The 12,185-nt window shown below is 54.9% G+C and overlaps 5 protein-coding genes across 5 annotated transcripts; 1 reads left to right on the top strand and 4 right to left on the bottom strand.

Annotated features, from left to right (window-relative positions):
* Positions 1–1,885: 1,885 nt before the first annotated feature.
* BDP55DRAFT_564095 (cyclopropane-fatty-acyl-phospholipid synthase) lies at positions 1,886–3,560 on the bottom strand (the record flags this gene model as incomplete). Its single annotated transcript, XM_060570301.1, has 2 exons — positions 1,886–3,310; positions 3,438–3,560. 2 exons carry the CDS (start codon positions 3,558–3,560, stop codon positions 1,886–1,888), a joined length of 1,548 nt encoding a protein of 515 aa, XP_060423741.1.
* A 1,355-nt stretch (positions 3,561–4,915) lies between these two features.
* On the top strand, positions 4,916–6,298 carry BDP55DRAFT_680893 (putative threonine dehydratase). Its single transcript, XM_060576150.1, has one exon. It carries the CDS (start codon positions 5,062–5,064, stop codon positions 6,064–6,066), a length of 1,005 nt encoding a protein of 334 aa, XP_060423742.1. The 5' UTR covers positions 4,916–5,061; the 3' UTR covers positions 6,067–6,298.
* Positions 6,299–6,392: 94 nt separating this feature from the next.
* BDP55DRAFT_697987 (uncharacterized protein) lies at positions 6,393–7,831 on the bottom strand (the record flags this gene model as incomplete). Its single annotated transcript, XM_060577743.1, has 2 exons — positions 6,393–6,846; positions 6,906–7,831. The coding sequence occupies 2 exons, from the start codon at positions 7,829–7,831 to the stop codon at positions 6,393–6,395; spliced, it is 1,380 nt and encodes a 459-aa protein (XP_060423743.1).
* Positions 7,832–8,115: 284 nt separating this feature from the next.
* Positions 8,116–9,256, bottom strand: BDP55DRAFT_369320 (uncharacterized protein). The gene has a single exon (XM_060567093.1). The coding sequence runs from the start codon at positions 9,040–9,042 to the stop codon at positions 8,401–8,403; it is 642 nt and encodes a 213-aa protein (XP_060423744.1). The 5' UTR covers positions 9,043–9,256; the 3' UTR covers positions 8,116–8,400.
* Positions 9,257–9,596: 340 nt separating this feature from the next.
* On the bottom strand, positions 9,597–11,615 carry BDP55DRAFT_680898 (RTA1 domain-containing protein). The gene is made up of 4 exons (XM_060576151.1): positions 11,165–11,615; positions 10,975–11,110; positions 10,506–10,879; positions 9,597–10,365 (listed from the first exon to the last, which is right to left on the bottom strand). The coding sequence occupies exons 1-4, from the start codon at positions 11,387–11,389 to the stop codon at positions 9,973–9,975; spliced, it is 1,128 nt and encodes a 375-aa protein (XP_060423745.1). The 5' UTR covers positions 11,390–11,615; the 3' UTR covers positions 9,597–9,972.
* Positions 11,616–12,185: the final 570 nt, after the last annotated feature.

Genomic DNA, 12,185 nt, shown 5'->3' on the forward strand with positions numbered 1-12,185 from the left:
TTCCAGAAAGGGTAAAAGCTGAGGCTGAAGATCTGGTAGTGCCAATTGTCGATTAAAATTGTTCTAGCATGTGAACTCTGTTAAATTCTAAGGTCAAGTCGAAGTTTGCAGTGGCTGATGCATCGGGTTGGTACGGCGATTGGGGGCTGGTCCAAGTCGAGACCATAGTAGCCAACAGATTCAGGACAGTGATGTATCGCATATTGGCCGCCGACTACGTGATGCCGTTCTTCTAGAAGTTCCAGGCACTACCCATGCTAAACCCAAGGTTGCTGGCCCTCGAGGCAACCCAACTATGACTGAAACCGGCTATCATACCGATCTAGCCCATGTACCAGCTGGTCTGCACAACCGTCGTCGCATATGGCAGCTTCTTGGAGAAATGTTCGTCGGCGATACACTCCCGTGGCCGGCTCGACAACGCTGGCGGAGCTGGACTTTTGGGCGACGCTTGGGCACGCAACAGCAATGCGTCTCGTTGTGCTGGGACAAGGCGGGAAACACGTTGTCCAATCCAATCTGGATTTCTTCCATCGACTTCGGTTGCTCTGAGATTCCCACATGTGAGGGCCATCCCATGTTCTTCAAGAGGCTTGAGGGTGGGGTGTGTAGAAGACGCGGCAGGGCGAGACCTCAGTACTGGCAGCGAAACAAGGTAGAGGAGAAGCAGGACACCGATAATGATGGAAATAAATAGCAAGGCGATGCTGAGACTCCAGCAGCGACTGTTGAAGAAATCTATGCCGTCCTTCGAAAGCTAGGATACCCAGTCTGACATCCCAGAGTACCTTGGTACGAGCTGATGCCTCGCCCTTGATAGATAAAGACATCGAAGAATACAATTCGCGATAGATCAAGCCTGTTTATTGCTGGCTGGAATTGAAGAACCAATGAAATCTCTCTTTGGGGCACGTTGGAGTCGAGGTGGACGATGTGGTGACGTTGATTTGGGGGGTATCTTCGCCCATTGTCTTGAAACAACGCGCTGAAGGGGACTTCTACTTTGGGGGAGACGCATACATGGATGGCATAATGTACGGAGAGTTCCTCGAGAGTGAGCCAGAGGAAGTGGAGTTTAGGATATTCTAGTGTCCTCGTGAAAACTGAGCAGCTAGCAGACTGTTCGTATTGAGAGACAATGAGCCTCTTTCAGCCTTGACGACCTTCCTTCGTCCTTTCTCATAGTATTATATGAACGTGACAAGCCCGTCCAGAACTCCTTGGCTCGCTGGAAGATGCGTTTATATGATGAAGAGACGTAGCGCGAGTTACACCACTGGCATCGTAAGGAAGTTAGCAGACAAGTCACGAGAATATTGTATGTGTGGGCACGGAGACTGGCAAGGACAGTTGGAGGTGGGGACATCACAGCAACAGTAAACACAGCGAAGCAACCGGGCACAGAATCAACTTGTAACTTTCGTCTCATTAACATCAACAACATGTCGACATTCGTGAATATCTTTCCTCCCCTATATCTAAGAAACCCAGTAACGAAACCGGGACTCTAGCACTGGAGCACGGTGGGAGGATAAGAACTCTCCCTCGCGTCTCTCTCTCTCTCTCTCTCTCTCTCTCTCTCTCTATCTAGCCTGTGTATGGGATCAAAAACTTTTATTATAAAGCCCCGACCTCCAAAATATGACAACGTAAAAGCCCGTTCTCCTCGCCCCCCCCTCTTCTTGTTTTGCCTTCTCTCGGCCCCAGGAGCCAGATGAGAGAGAAAAAGGTAGAAAAAGTGTGTGGTCGGGTCGCCGCGGAGGACAAAAGGGGAGGGGGAGGAAATCATTCATTTCCATTCATGGACACATACAGCCATTTTCTTCACACTCTCACACACGCACGCACCAAAGGGCGTGAGTGTGTCACGCGTGATTCCTGCGAATTACGTCGACCGGGGGAAGACAGCCTTGCCAGCAGCCTTGGCAGCGGCGAGAGCGCCAGACAGACCAAACTGGGAAGAGAAGCCGTCGATGCGGTGGGTGGCGTTGAGGTTCTTGACGACGACCATCTGGAAGCAGGTGGCGCTGCCCTGGCGGGAGGCGATGACGGACCAGGCGAGGAAGAGCTCCCAGATGCGGTACCACTTCTGGCCGTACTTTGCGTTGACGGTCTCGGCGTTGCCGAGCCAGTTACGGTACCAGCGCCAGAGAGTGCCAGAGTAGTGGACGCCGACGGTGTCGATGCTCTTGATCTCCCAGCCAGCGCTCTCGAGGCAGCTGACGTAGTTGGCGAGCGGGGTGGAGGCGTCGGCGCCGGGGAAGATGTGCTTGTTGAGGTAGAGACCCCAGATGAAGTCCTCGTATTGCCAGGCCTTGCGGAGACCGGAGAGCTGGACGTACATGGCGCCGTCGTCCTCGAGCATGTCGTAGCACTGGCGGAAGAAGGTGGTGAGTCTGCGGATACCGACGTGCTCGCCCATCTCGATCTGGGAGATCTTGTTGAACTTCTTGGTGGGGATGTCGCGGTAGTCCATGCAGAGGATCTGGGACTGGGTCTCGGGGACACCGGCGCGGCGGAGGCCGTCGTTACCCCAGGCGGCCTGGTTGCTGGCGATGGTGGCTCCGGTGACCTTGGCTCCGTAGTTGACACTGGCGAACTTGGCGAGGGTGCCCCATCCACAGCCGATATCCAGCATGGTCTCGCCCTCCTTCAGGCCGAGCTTCTCGCAAACGACGGCCATCTTGTTATCCTGCATCTCCTCGAGGGTCTCCTCGCGGGTGAGGTCGGAGAAGATACCACTGGTGTAAACCATGCGGGGACCAAGGAAGTAGGAGTAGTGGTCGTTACCCTTGTCGTAGGTGGGCTTGATCTGGTCCTCATCCTGCTGGCGGGAGTGGAAGAGAACATCGGGAGCGAACTCGAGGAAGATAAAGCGGAACAGGGAGTAGGTGAAGGCGAAGTTGGACCAGTCGTGGCGGTACTCGAGCGCGTCGAGGAGGTCGCCGTTGATGTCGACGAGGCCCTCAGTGTAGAGCTCAGCGAAGGTCTGGATGGGGATCTTGTTACGGCCGCTGAACTGCTTGCGGTCCTCCTCGTTCTTGAAGGTGAGGTAGTGCTCGACGGGGCGGCCGGGGAGCTTGGCCTTGTCGTTGATGCGGGGGGAGAACCTTGAGGAGACGGTCCAGAAGGCGATCAGGAGAGGGACGACGAAGAGGATGAAGAAGAAGATGAAGGTCTTGAGACCGCCGCCGAAGATGCGGGTGACCCAGAGAGGGACACCGGCAAGAACAGCTCCGAGGATCCAGTTAGAGAAGGATTCATTGCCGGGGCCCTCGGCAGGAAGAGGAGGGTTGTTGATGGTGGGGTACTGGACAGGAGAAGATCAGCTTGGGCCTGAGACGAGGGGAGACAAGACAATTGAGCTTGTTTGTGGTTCTTTGCAGTTGATTGAGACAATCCGCGGAATAGGGGTTTTGTAGGAAGAGACTCCTTACGTTGGTGGTCTTGACACCGCAATCCTCGCCAACGTTGAACGTGGAGGGTTTCGCGGCAGGGGTCGCGATGAAGGTGATGTCACCCTCAAGCTGCGCGCCGTCCTTGCGCTTTTCGTCAGCCATGGTGGACGATGTAAGCTGATGGTGCTTTTGGTAGATTGGAAAAGCTCCGCGGTCTCGGTCCTTTGTCGCGCGCAGCTTCGTTCTCTAACCGCGTATCGGGGGATACAAAGGAGGAAAGGTGGTTGGAGTTGTAGTTGGAGACTCGGCTTGAGAAAAGGTGTGGACAGATTTAAAGCTGGAGCTGTTTCCGACGCGGGTCGCGACCACCCAACAGAGGACGGGGGGAGGTTACGGGGTTACAGTGGGTGGTTACTTGGCATCTAGCAGCGTTTCTGTCTTGGCCTAACCGCATTGTGCGTTTCTCGGACGCCGCTGGGCCCGCTTTTGTGGGCAATTTTATGCAGGGGCGCTGATAAAAGAGGGCAGCGCAGCACACAACTGGCTGAGACGGCCCTGGCAATCCCAAGGACCCCTGTGGGCAATGCACCGCCAAGTCAGTTGAGGCCACGAAGTCACCAAATGCCAGGAAAGTATTCGAGAAAAAAGTCTTCACCGCCCGGAGGCCGGAGGGGTAGGGGGTTTTCTGGGCTTTCTAGACCGTCCAAGGTCTCTCCATTCCCCAGATCTTGGTCGAGACCTGTGATAGCCAGTCAGCCACACACAGCGTTGCACAGAAACGGTAGAACCTAACCGTCCAATTTCACCCTTCCGGGTTGTGGGTTTAGATAACCCGGGCCGTCCACAGCAACTGTCCAGGACCTGTCCATGTTGAGATGATGATGGTCACGTTGAGCCAATCAGACAATGCACATTTGCGAAAACAGCCTGGCCAAAATGAGCGGTGATGGGATTCAATCATAGAGTAGCGAAATGACGCCTAGGTAATCATAGGTAGTTGTGCCGTTCAAATGTGCATCTTGGTTCTTGCATGGAATGAGATGGGGAATCCGATTTCGGCCGAGCAATGGCACGACGCTAAGGTGCATACGTACCTTGAGATAAGGTATCAGATATTCGAGTACGAAGTACGGATACATAAGTAACTTTCCGGTTATCGAAGAGAGCCAAAGCTTCCAACAGCATGCACGGTGCAGATTTGCTCCGGGCCCGATCCGGGGTCCATCCGGGTTCCGGGACGGCGTTGGTGGGTACATCCAACGACAATGTGGAGTCCGCCGTCCCCGACCCAAGTCGCATTCCAGCAAGGACAAGTCCGGCCCGGTTCCGAGCCATCGTTACATTGCAGACAGTGCTGGGTTATCGGTGAGGAGGATCGAGGGCCCTGCATCCCGAAAAGGTAAACCGTATTCAATGGCACATGAGCCAATCAGAAATGCAGCCTTTTGGGTGGGTCGCCGTCATTGACAGGGCGTAACAGATCCGTTCCATAGTTCCAAAGTCCCTGATTCGTACATCTCCAAGGCGTCTGCAAAGTGCTCTATTAAAGGACTTGATAGTGTATATACGACCAATACACCCAGATTTGGTCCTAGCTCTCTATCTCAATCCAGTTCGGACGTACTCAATTATACAATCCCCTTTCACGAATCTAAACATCATCATGTCCCTCTCGATCCACGAAGTAGCAGCCAGCGCAGTCCAAGCCAGGTCCCGCATCAAATCCCACATCTACACAACCCCCCTCCTCCCAGCCCGCGTAGCAGGCAACTCCCACAACGCTCAAGTCCTCTTCAAAGCAGAAAACTTTCAACTCACAGGCTCCTTCAAACTCCGCGGCGCAACCTCCAAAATCTCAGCGTCCCAATCCCAATCCAATCCAGATAGCACCACCACAAAACTCATCACCGCATCCTCAGGAAACCACGGCATCGGCGCCGCCCACGCAGCCCACGCCCTCAACCGCGCCCTAACAGTCGTCCTCCCAGAAACAGTCTTCCCCGCCAAACTCGCCAAAATAAAATCCTACGGCGCCACCGTCATCCTCCACGGCGCAGAAACAGGTCTCGCCGAGCAACATGCCCAACAACTCGCCGCCTCGGGGGAGTATACCTACATCTCACCCTACAACGACCCCCTCGTCGTCGCGGGGCAAGGAACAATCGCCCTCGAGATTCTAGAGCAGACCGCGGCGCAGGGAATCCCCCAGCTAGACAACATCTTCATAGCCATGGGCGGCGGCGGCCTCATCAGCGGCATCGGCTCCGTCCTCAAATCCTTTGCCCCCAACGTCAGAATCTTCGGTGTTTCTGCTGCAAATTCCCAGGCTTTGGCGGAGTCGATCCTCGCGGGAAAAGTCGTCGAGACGGAGCATCTGCCTACCCTCGCCGAAGCGGTGGCCGGCGGGATGGACGAGGACTCGATTACGCTGCCGCTTGCGAGGGAGGTGGTGGACCGGGTTGTGGAGTGTAGCGAGGGGGAGATTGCGGATGCGATGAGGAGGATTGCGGTGGAGGAGAATATGATTGTCGAGGGCGCTGCTGCGTTAGCGCTAGCGGGGTTCGAAAAGGTGAAGGAGGAGGTTGGGGGCCAGACGAGTGTTGTTTTGCTCTGCGGGGGGAATGTTGATCAGGGGGTGGTGAAGAAGGTTGTTTATGGGTTGGAGTAGTTGGTATGGGATGTGTGTTGGCTTGAAAGGTTTAATCTTCAGGTGTACAGCTGCCGGGCTGGGTGACAATCATCGTCATTTTCGATGATATTGCTTAGGGGTGAGATCGAGCCGATGGCCATACGCTAGAGAGAGCCAGGCTTGGAACATGTTAAACTTCCAGTACATAAACATGATGTGGTGAGTACGAATTATTTACGTATTAGGAGCATTGTAGCTCCGAGTCTGCCGGAACCTGTTGTCCCTCATTTATGACGGTAAAATATTTCCAAAACTCCAAAACACCAAGCCTAACCAGGCAAACCCCTCCTAAACCTCATCTCATCTTACATCCACATCAAATTCCGGCTCTGCCTCCGATTTTGCTGCCACAACGGCCTCTCCTCAGACCCATCAGGCCGGTGACCTGCATTCGTCGCCCCAGCGCCAGCGCCATAGGGGCTCCCGTGTCCCGCGCCATCCGTACCGGAGCTAGTCGCCCTGTGCCCCTCGCGCCCGACAGCGTCATTATACCCCCTCGAAAACTCCTCCATCTCGCCTTGGTGCGTGAGCGGGGTATCGTCGCCCGTCGACCGGGACGCGCCGGACGCAGAGGCGCCGCTGGCAGGGTTATATCCTCCAGGGGCGGACGACGGCGGCGTGGTGGCGGATCGGCCTCCACTGATGGAGGTGGTGTTGCCGTGGGCCCCGGGCATCATGGACGGGTGGCCGTAGCCTGCTTGGTCAAACATCATCTCGCCGCCGGGCACGGGTGCAAAGTCCTTTTGATTGGTTTGCGGGCTGCCGGGAGGTTAGTTTTCGTTGGGTTCAAGTATGATCACGGTTGGGTTTGGACTTACACATAAGTGGGACCTTTACCGGCGCCAGGACCAAGACGCTTGTTGCCACGCTTACGCTTGCGCATCCAGAGTGCCACAGAAACGAGGGCCACGAACAGAGCACAGCCGCCAATGACACCACCGATGATGCCCCCGTTGCGTCTAAGTCCTGCCGCAGCAGCCTCAGCGTTGACTGGAGGAGCGCTGCTAGTAGCTGCTGGAGCCGACGAGGTTGATGATATTGATGATGTTGTGGAGGTGCTTGAAGAAGAGCTGGTCGTAGAACTGGTGGTTGAGCTCGAAGAGCTTGAAGTTGTAGAGGAGCTGCTCGACGAGCTTGAGCTGCTGGAGGAAGAGCTGCTTGATGAAGCGGTCTCCTGTCTCGTAACGAGACCCGAGATGTGCGTAATGGCCACCGTCGTGCTGAGACCTGATGCTGTGGCAGCAACAGTTGTGCCCTGACTTGTTGTACCACATCCATACTGGTAGGCGCCTCCGTCAAAGCTGTTGCGATAGCAGACATTGGACCCCTGGCAAGTGAAGATGTACGGATCCGAAGCCGTTTGGGTGGGGCTGTTGTCGTCGACACAGCTCGTGTACACACCCGTCGTACAGGCGGCACCGTTCGGGCAGCAGCCGATGGCCGAGACGGAAGCGTCCATGGCGCAATGGGAACCAGCAGAGCATGTCGCTGGCAGATTCGGGTCACCACCGAGGTAACCACAGACGGTGTTGGTGCTGTCGTCCTGCCTCCTCATAATGCCCAACCATGGTGCTGGTGTTGCCAGTGGCCAATTACGAACGTCCAATGTCCGGTAGGCGATGTGAACTTGAGCTTGTTCTGTTTGGCGGGGGAGAGCACCTGCCTCGGTCAGGGCGAAGACATTCGAGAGAAGCAGTATCGCGGCGGTAGGCGGCAACCGCGCGAAGCAGTCGTTGAACAACATCTTGTTGCTGTTGGTACGTGACACTGAGAGAGGACCTTTTCCTCCAAGCTCGGCCCTTCCTGGGCACTTCGTTCCTATTCCAGTTCCAAAGCTGACCTCCACTGGAGACCGGGATGAGTTATGATGAGAGGTGCTGCTCAGTGGTATCCATATAATTATTAACAGAGCAAAGAAGAAAAGAGACTAGGAGAAGGAGACGTGAAATCTAGAGTGACGAGTGAAAAGGACCAGGATAGGCAAAAAGGAAAAGAATGAGGAAGAAGAAACCGATGCTGACGAGGGATTGGGCGACGGAGTGTAATTTAGATCGGAACAGGGACCAGTGGAAGGGTGGATGGGGTGGGGGGGTTCATCCTCCGGGCCCCGGGGGGTCGACGCCAACGAGGCTGACGTTGATTGGGGAGCCGTGTTTCAAGGATCCTCCGATCGTGAGCATACCAAGATTTCGTCTCTCCCACTCGAGAGAATGAAGGTGAGGAGGGGCTACCCTCCTCACAGGGCTCCAAATGCAACAAGAAAGCATGCCTTGCCGTCGCATCACAGCCCGCAGATTCGCACCGCTCGGGGCGTTACCGGGGTCTGAAGATCTCTTGGGATCGTTGGGGCCCTTTGGGGCGATTTGGGACCTTTGGAGGGGGGAGGAGGCGTTTCTGCCGTGGGCCGTGGCGATGAGAGACAAGCGCCGCCCGGGACCAGTCCGTGCGGATCTGAGAACCGCGGAGGCAGCAGAAGGTGAAGGAGGCTCGGTGCCGGTGAGAGTGCGAAGTGAGGCTAGTGACTCGAGCTACGGGTGCTACGCATGCTACGTAAGAAAAGAAGAATTGGCGGACGTAACTTGGAAGAGTAGTCAGGAACAGGCAGAAAAGCATGGAAGACTTTCGCAATTTGCTTCTGCCCACCTGCCGGCCGAGCGAGTCGCTCACGCTTCTCGACAGGCCTGACCTGACCCAAATGTAATTCCTGATTGCGCGATGGGGAATGATAAGACATGACGAGATGGCCCGGCTGCGGTTCGTGAATAGAGTGATCGTCCGCTGTGCCCGGCTACAGACTTCTGCGCATGGCTCCCGTGTCTCCTGCAGGAGGTGATACAGATCGTACAGGCACAAGACAGCGTCTGGCCCCCCAAGATGCCAAAGCTGGTGTTTCTCCTCTGCTGGGACTTTGAAGTTATACTCTGAGCCCGCCCCCCTGCCCCCTCTGTCTCCCATGGTCCAAGACGATCTTGGGGGCGGCCGTCGGTCTTCTTTCAAGTTTCCAGTGTCCACTATCTTCGAGGGGCGGCGCCCAACTTGTCAAACTTGCATGTTGGTTCGACCGTTCGAGTCGAAATGGAACAGGGATGAGAGAAGAAAATGGTGAAAGAAGTCATTCGATGGGGGATATTGAAGGAGTTGGGGACCCAGCGGGGAGAATGGAGTTGGATCGTTGGAAGGAAGTGGGTTTGTAACCCAGAAGCAGGGGCCGTCGAGGCGCGTCGTCCTCGCTTGTTTGCGCTGCCTCCACCAAGCCAGATCCTTCGGACATTACATCCTGTATCTGCACGGTATCACCAAGCAAAACAACGAGAACAAACACAGTATCACAGTGTCCGGTGATCGGAGGCTGGCGGCAGTCATGGTGCTTTTTTTAACACGCGCTAATTCCCGCTCCGGGTGGGCCCCCGTGGCGATGCTGTCCAATCAGGTAATCAGGGTCTCGAGGTACGTGGGTACGTACCTCATCTTACACATGGGCAGCACACCACCTCACAACATGAGAGGAACACCAACTTTGAACTGGCAGCATCATCATCCCAAGCTGCGATGAACATGTCACACTCACACTCCTCCAGAGAGTAGTCCAAAGGACTTCATTCACCTGTGATATCGCCCAAGACACAGAGAACAGATGCCAACATTCTGCACACGCAGTCCATCCCATTCATGCATGCATCACAGAAGCAACGCTGTGTTGTTTCATGACGACATTCCCAAGAGTCCGATTGGTGTCAGCGCGAACTAACAAGCGTGTTCTCGGACACATCACAGGTCCATCTAAACTGCCAAAACGCCCGAGCTATGCTACAACGATGTTTACACATGATGCCACAAGCCAAGATGAGGTATCCTGGGCAGTCGCAGTCTAAGGTAGGTATCCCTCTACACATGACTCCCCCTAGCGCCAGGCCTGTCATCGCTGTCATATCCATCAGCCGCCAACGGCCTCTCCTCCATGGCAACATAGTCACCATCATCATCCACCTCCAAGCCCACATTCTTCTTCTGCTCCCTCGCCGCCTTCTTAGCTAATTTGGACTCCCTCTTGGCTGCTTTCCTCTCCAGCTTCACCTGCTTCTTCTCCTCCCTCGACAGCCGGGGGAACTCGCTGTTCTCGCCCCTGAGCACGATACCCGGATGCACAGCGTTGAGCAACACGAGCGCGAGCACCATCGGCAGTGCGTCGAGCCCAAACGCGTAGTTCTCGTTTGTCAGAATCGGGTTATTCATATTCGCCCCCGGTCCGAACTCGACCAACCGAAAGATGATCCGGATCTCCGCGAAGGAAAAAAATGTCAGCTCGGTCCGTTCATCCCGTCTTTCTTGTCAAACATGTCTCTCTGTCATGCAGGGGCTTAAGGGTCATGTTGAGGTTTGCAGGAAACTAAAAGAAGAAAAAGAAAAAGAAAACTCACAATGATGAGAACCAACACCACAAACATCACCAACACCATGGCCCCGATCCGTTTCAAATCGAGGTCGAATCTCTGTGCCCGCCTCATCTTGACGTAGAAGCGCCCCATGAGCCCGCAAAAGACGACGATGAAGGCGAGCTGCAGCCCGCACCCAATCATGTACACCTGCTTGCCGGTCCGCAGAATGGGGTCGTCCGATGCGGCCTCCGTGTTGGACATCATCGACCCGCCCGCCCCTTGCACCAGGAAGCAGACGACGTCCATGGTGACAAAGATTTTTGTGAGGGCCGTCGCTTTGACGCGGAAGACGCGCTGGTCGGGCAGGACGAAGTAGACGAGTCTGGCTGAGAGCATGTAGGCGAATGCATTGATCCCTGGACGGCGTCAGCTTTTTTCGAACTTGGACTTGGACTTCCTTTGCGGTTTGTCGCGCAGAATGTGATACGGTGCGATGTGGGAAGAAACTTACATAGTGGAGCGAGGAGGAATAAGAGCTGCCCGCCAATCTGGTAACCAATCTGCTGTTGGTCTCTGGCGCCGAGGGACCGGAGAATGAAGGCTGTCAGTTCCCATGAGGCGCCGACGCAAAGAACCCAGCAGAATCTCTGTCTTGACGTTAGCTTTGAAGACACTTAGGCTGGATAAGCAGCAATCCATACCTTTCTGTAAAGAATGGCCTGGACAATATGGGCGATGAACGACATCCCAAAGAGAACAGCAAACGTAACATTCCCTTCAAAGCTGGGATCAAAGGCATAGTACGAGTTGCAGGCGTCGATCGGGACGTGTCCGTACTTGCCCGGGACTGCCGTTGTGCATGATGGCAACGAGTCGGACGAAGTAACGCTCGCAGTAGGCGCACTGGCAGATGTTGCCGTAGCCATTGTTTGTCTGAAATGAGTTGTGTGTTGAGCTTGTCATCTTACTCCGTCCGAACTTGCGTCCGAAGTCATTGGTATTATATCCAGCTTTCCGAGGAGTCACTCTCCGACAATGACAGACATTCATCACGAAATGCAGAATGAGGCTCAGCTCTGGGACTTTGGTGTTGGCTTTCTTGGTTGATACAGCACCGCGCCGCGTCACTGGACGAAAAGCCTCCGAATCCTTCGAGAAGCTAGGCAGCCACCTATTGGGCACCAAAGTCCCAGTCCAACGGGGGCTCGAATGCCAAAGTTCTTAAATTCTCAAGCTCAGCCAGCTTTATGACTGATAACATTCCGCAAATTGGCGGCTGGGCTCATCCTCCACCATGACGCGGCTCAGTTCAAAGACGCTGCATCGCTAGGGCTGAAGCAGGTCCACGGCGAGGCTAATCACGTGGGCAAGGCGTCTAACTGGATACTGGCCGATGAACGATGTGTAGATCGAGACCAGAGACAAGCCTCTTTGGTGGGTACGTCAGAAGCTTACTTGCCTATTTTGACATTTCGTTGGCTTGCGAGTGGACGATTGGAAGCCAGGTTTGGCCTGGTGAGAAAAGGCTCCATCGCGAATGCCACGAAAACGTAATGTAAATGGAGGAACGGATGCCGTAATGAGCTTGGCATTGACTTTCGTTTGCGGTTATGAAACATTCACATTGCACTATGAAGTATGGGATATTGATCCATGTCTCATTACAGGTATCTCATATGAAGAACGGTCTCACTGTGTGACTGAGAAGAAATGAAGCCGTTT

Source organism: Colletotrichum godetiae (genome assembly GCF_030913485.1).
Source record: "Colletotrichum godetiae strain CBS 193.32 chromosome Unknown BDP55scaffold_66, whole genome shotgun sequence".
Classification (NCBI taxonomy): domain Eukaryota; kingdom Fungi; phylum Ascomycota; class Sordariomycetes; order Glomerellales; family Glomerellaceae; genus Colletotrichum; species Colletotrichum godetiae.

What these genes read in the sequence shown, in the direction of transcription:
- BDP55DRAFT_680893 (XM_060576150.1), top strand. Translation starts at nt 5,062, where the DNA reads ATGTCCCTCTCGATCCACGAAGTAGCAGCCAGCGCAGTCCAAGCCAGG.
- BDP55DRAFT_369320 (XM_060567093.1), bottom strand. Translation starts at nt 9,042, where the DNA reads ATGGGAGACAGAGGGGGCAGGGGGGCGGGCTCAGAGTATAACTTCAAA.
- BDP55DRAFT_680898 (XM_060576151.1), bottom strand. Translation starts at nt 11,389, where the DNA reads ATGGCTACGGCAACATCTGCCAGTGCGCCTACTGCGAGCGTTACTTCG. An exon ending in AGGCCATTCTTTACAGAAAG is followed by an intron (nt 11,111 to 11,164) that starts GTATGGATTGCT and finishes ACGTCAAGACAG; the next exon opens with AGATTCTGCTGGGTTCTTTG. An exon ending in TGGTGTTGGTTCTCATCATT is followed by an intron (nt 10,366 to 10,505) that starts GTGAGTTTTCTT and finishes TCCTTCGCGGAG; the next exon opens with ATCCGGATCATCTTTCGGTT.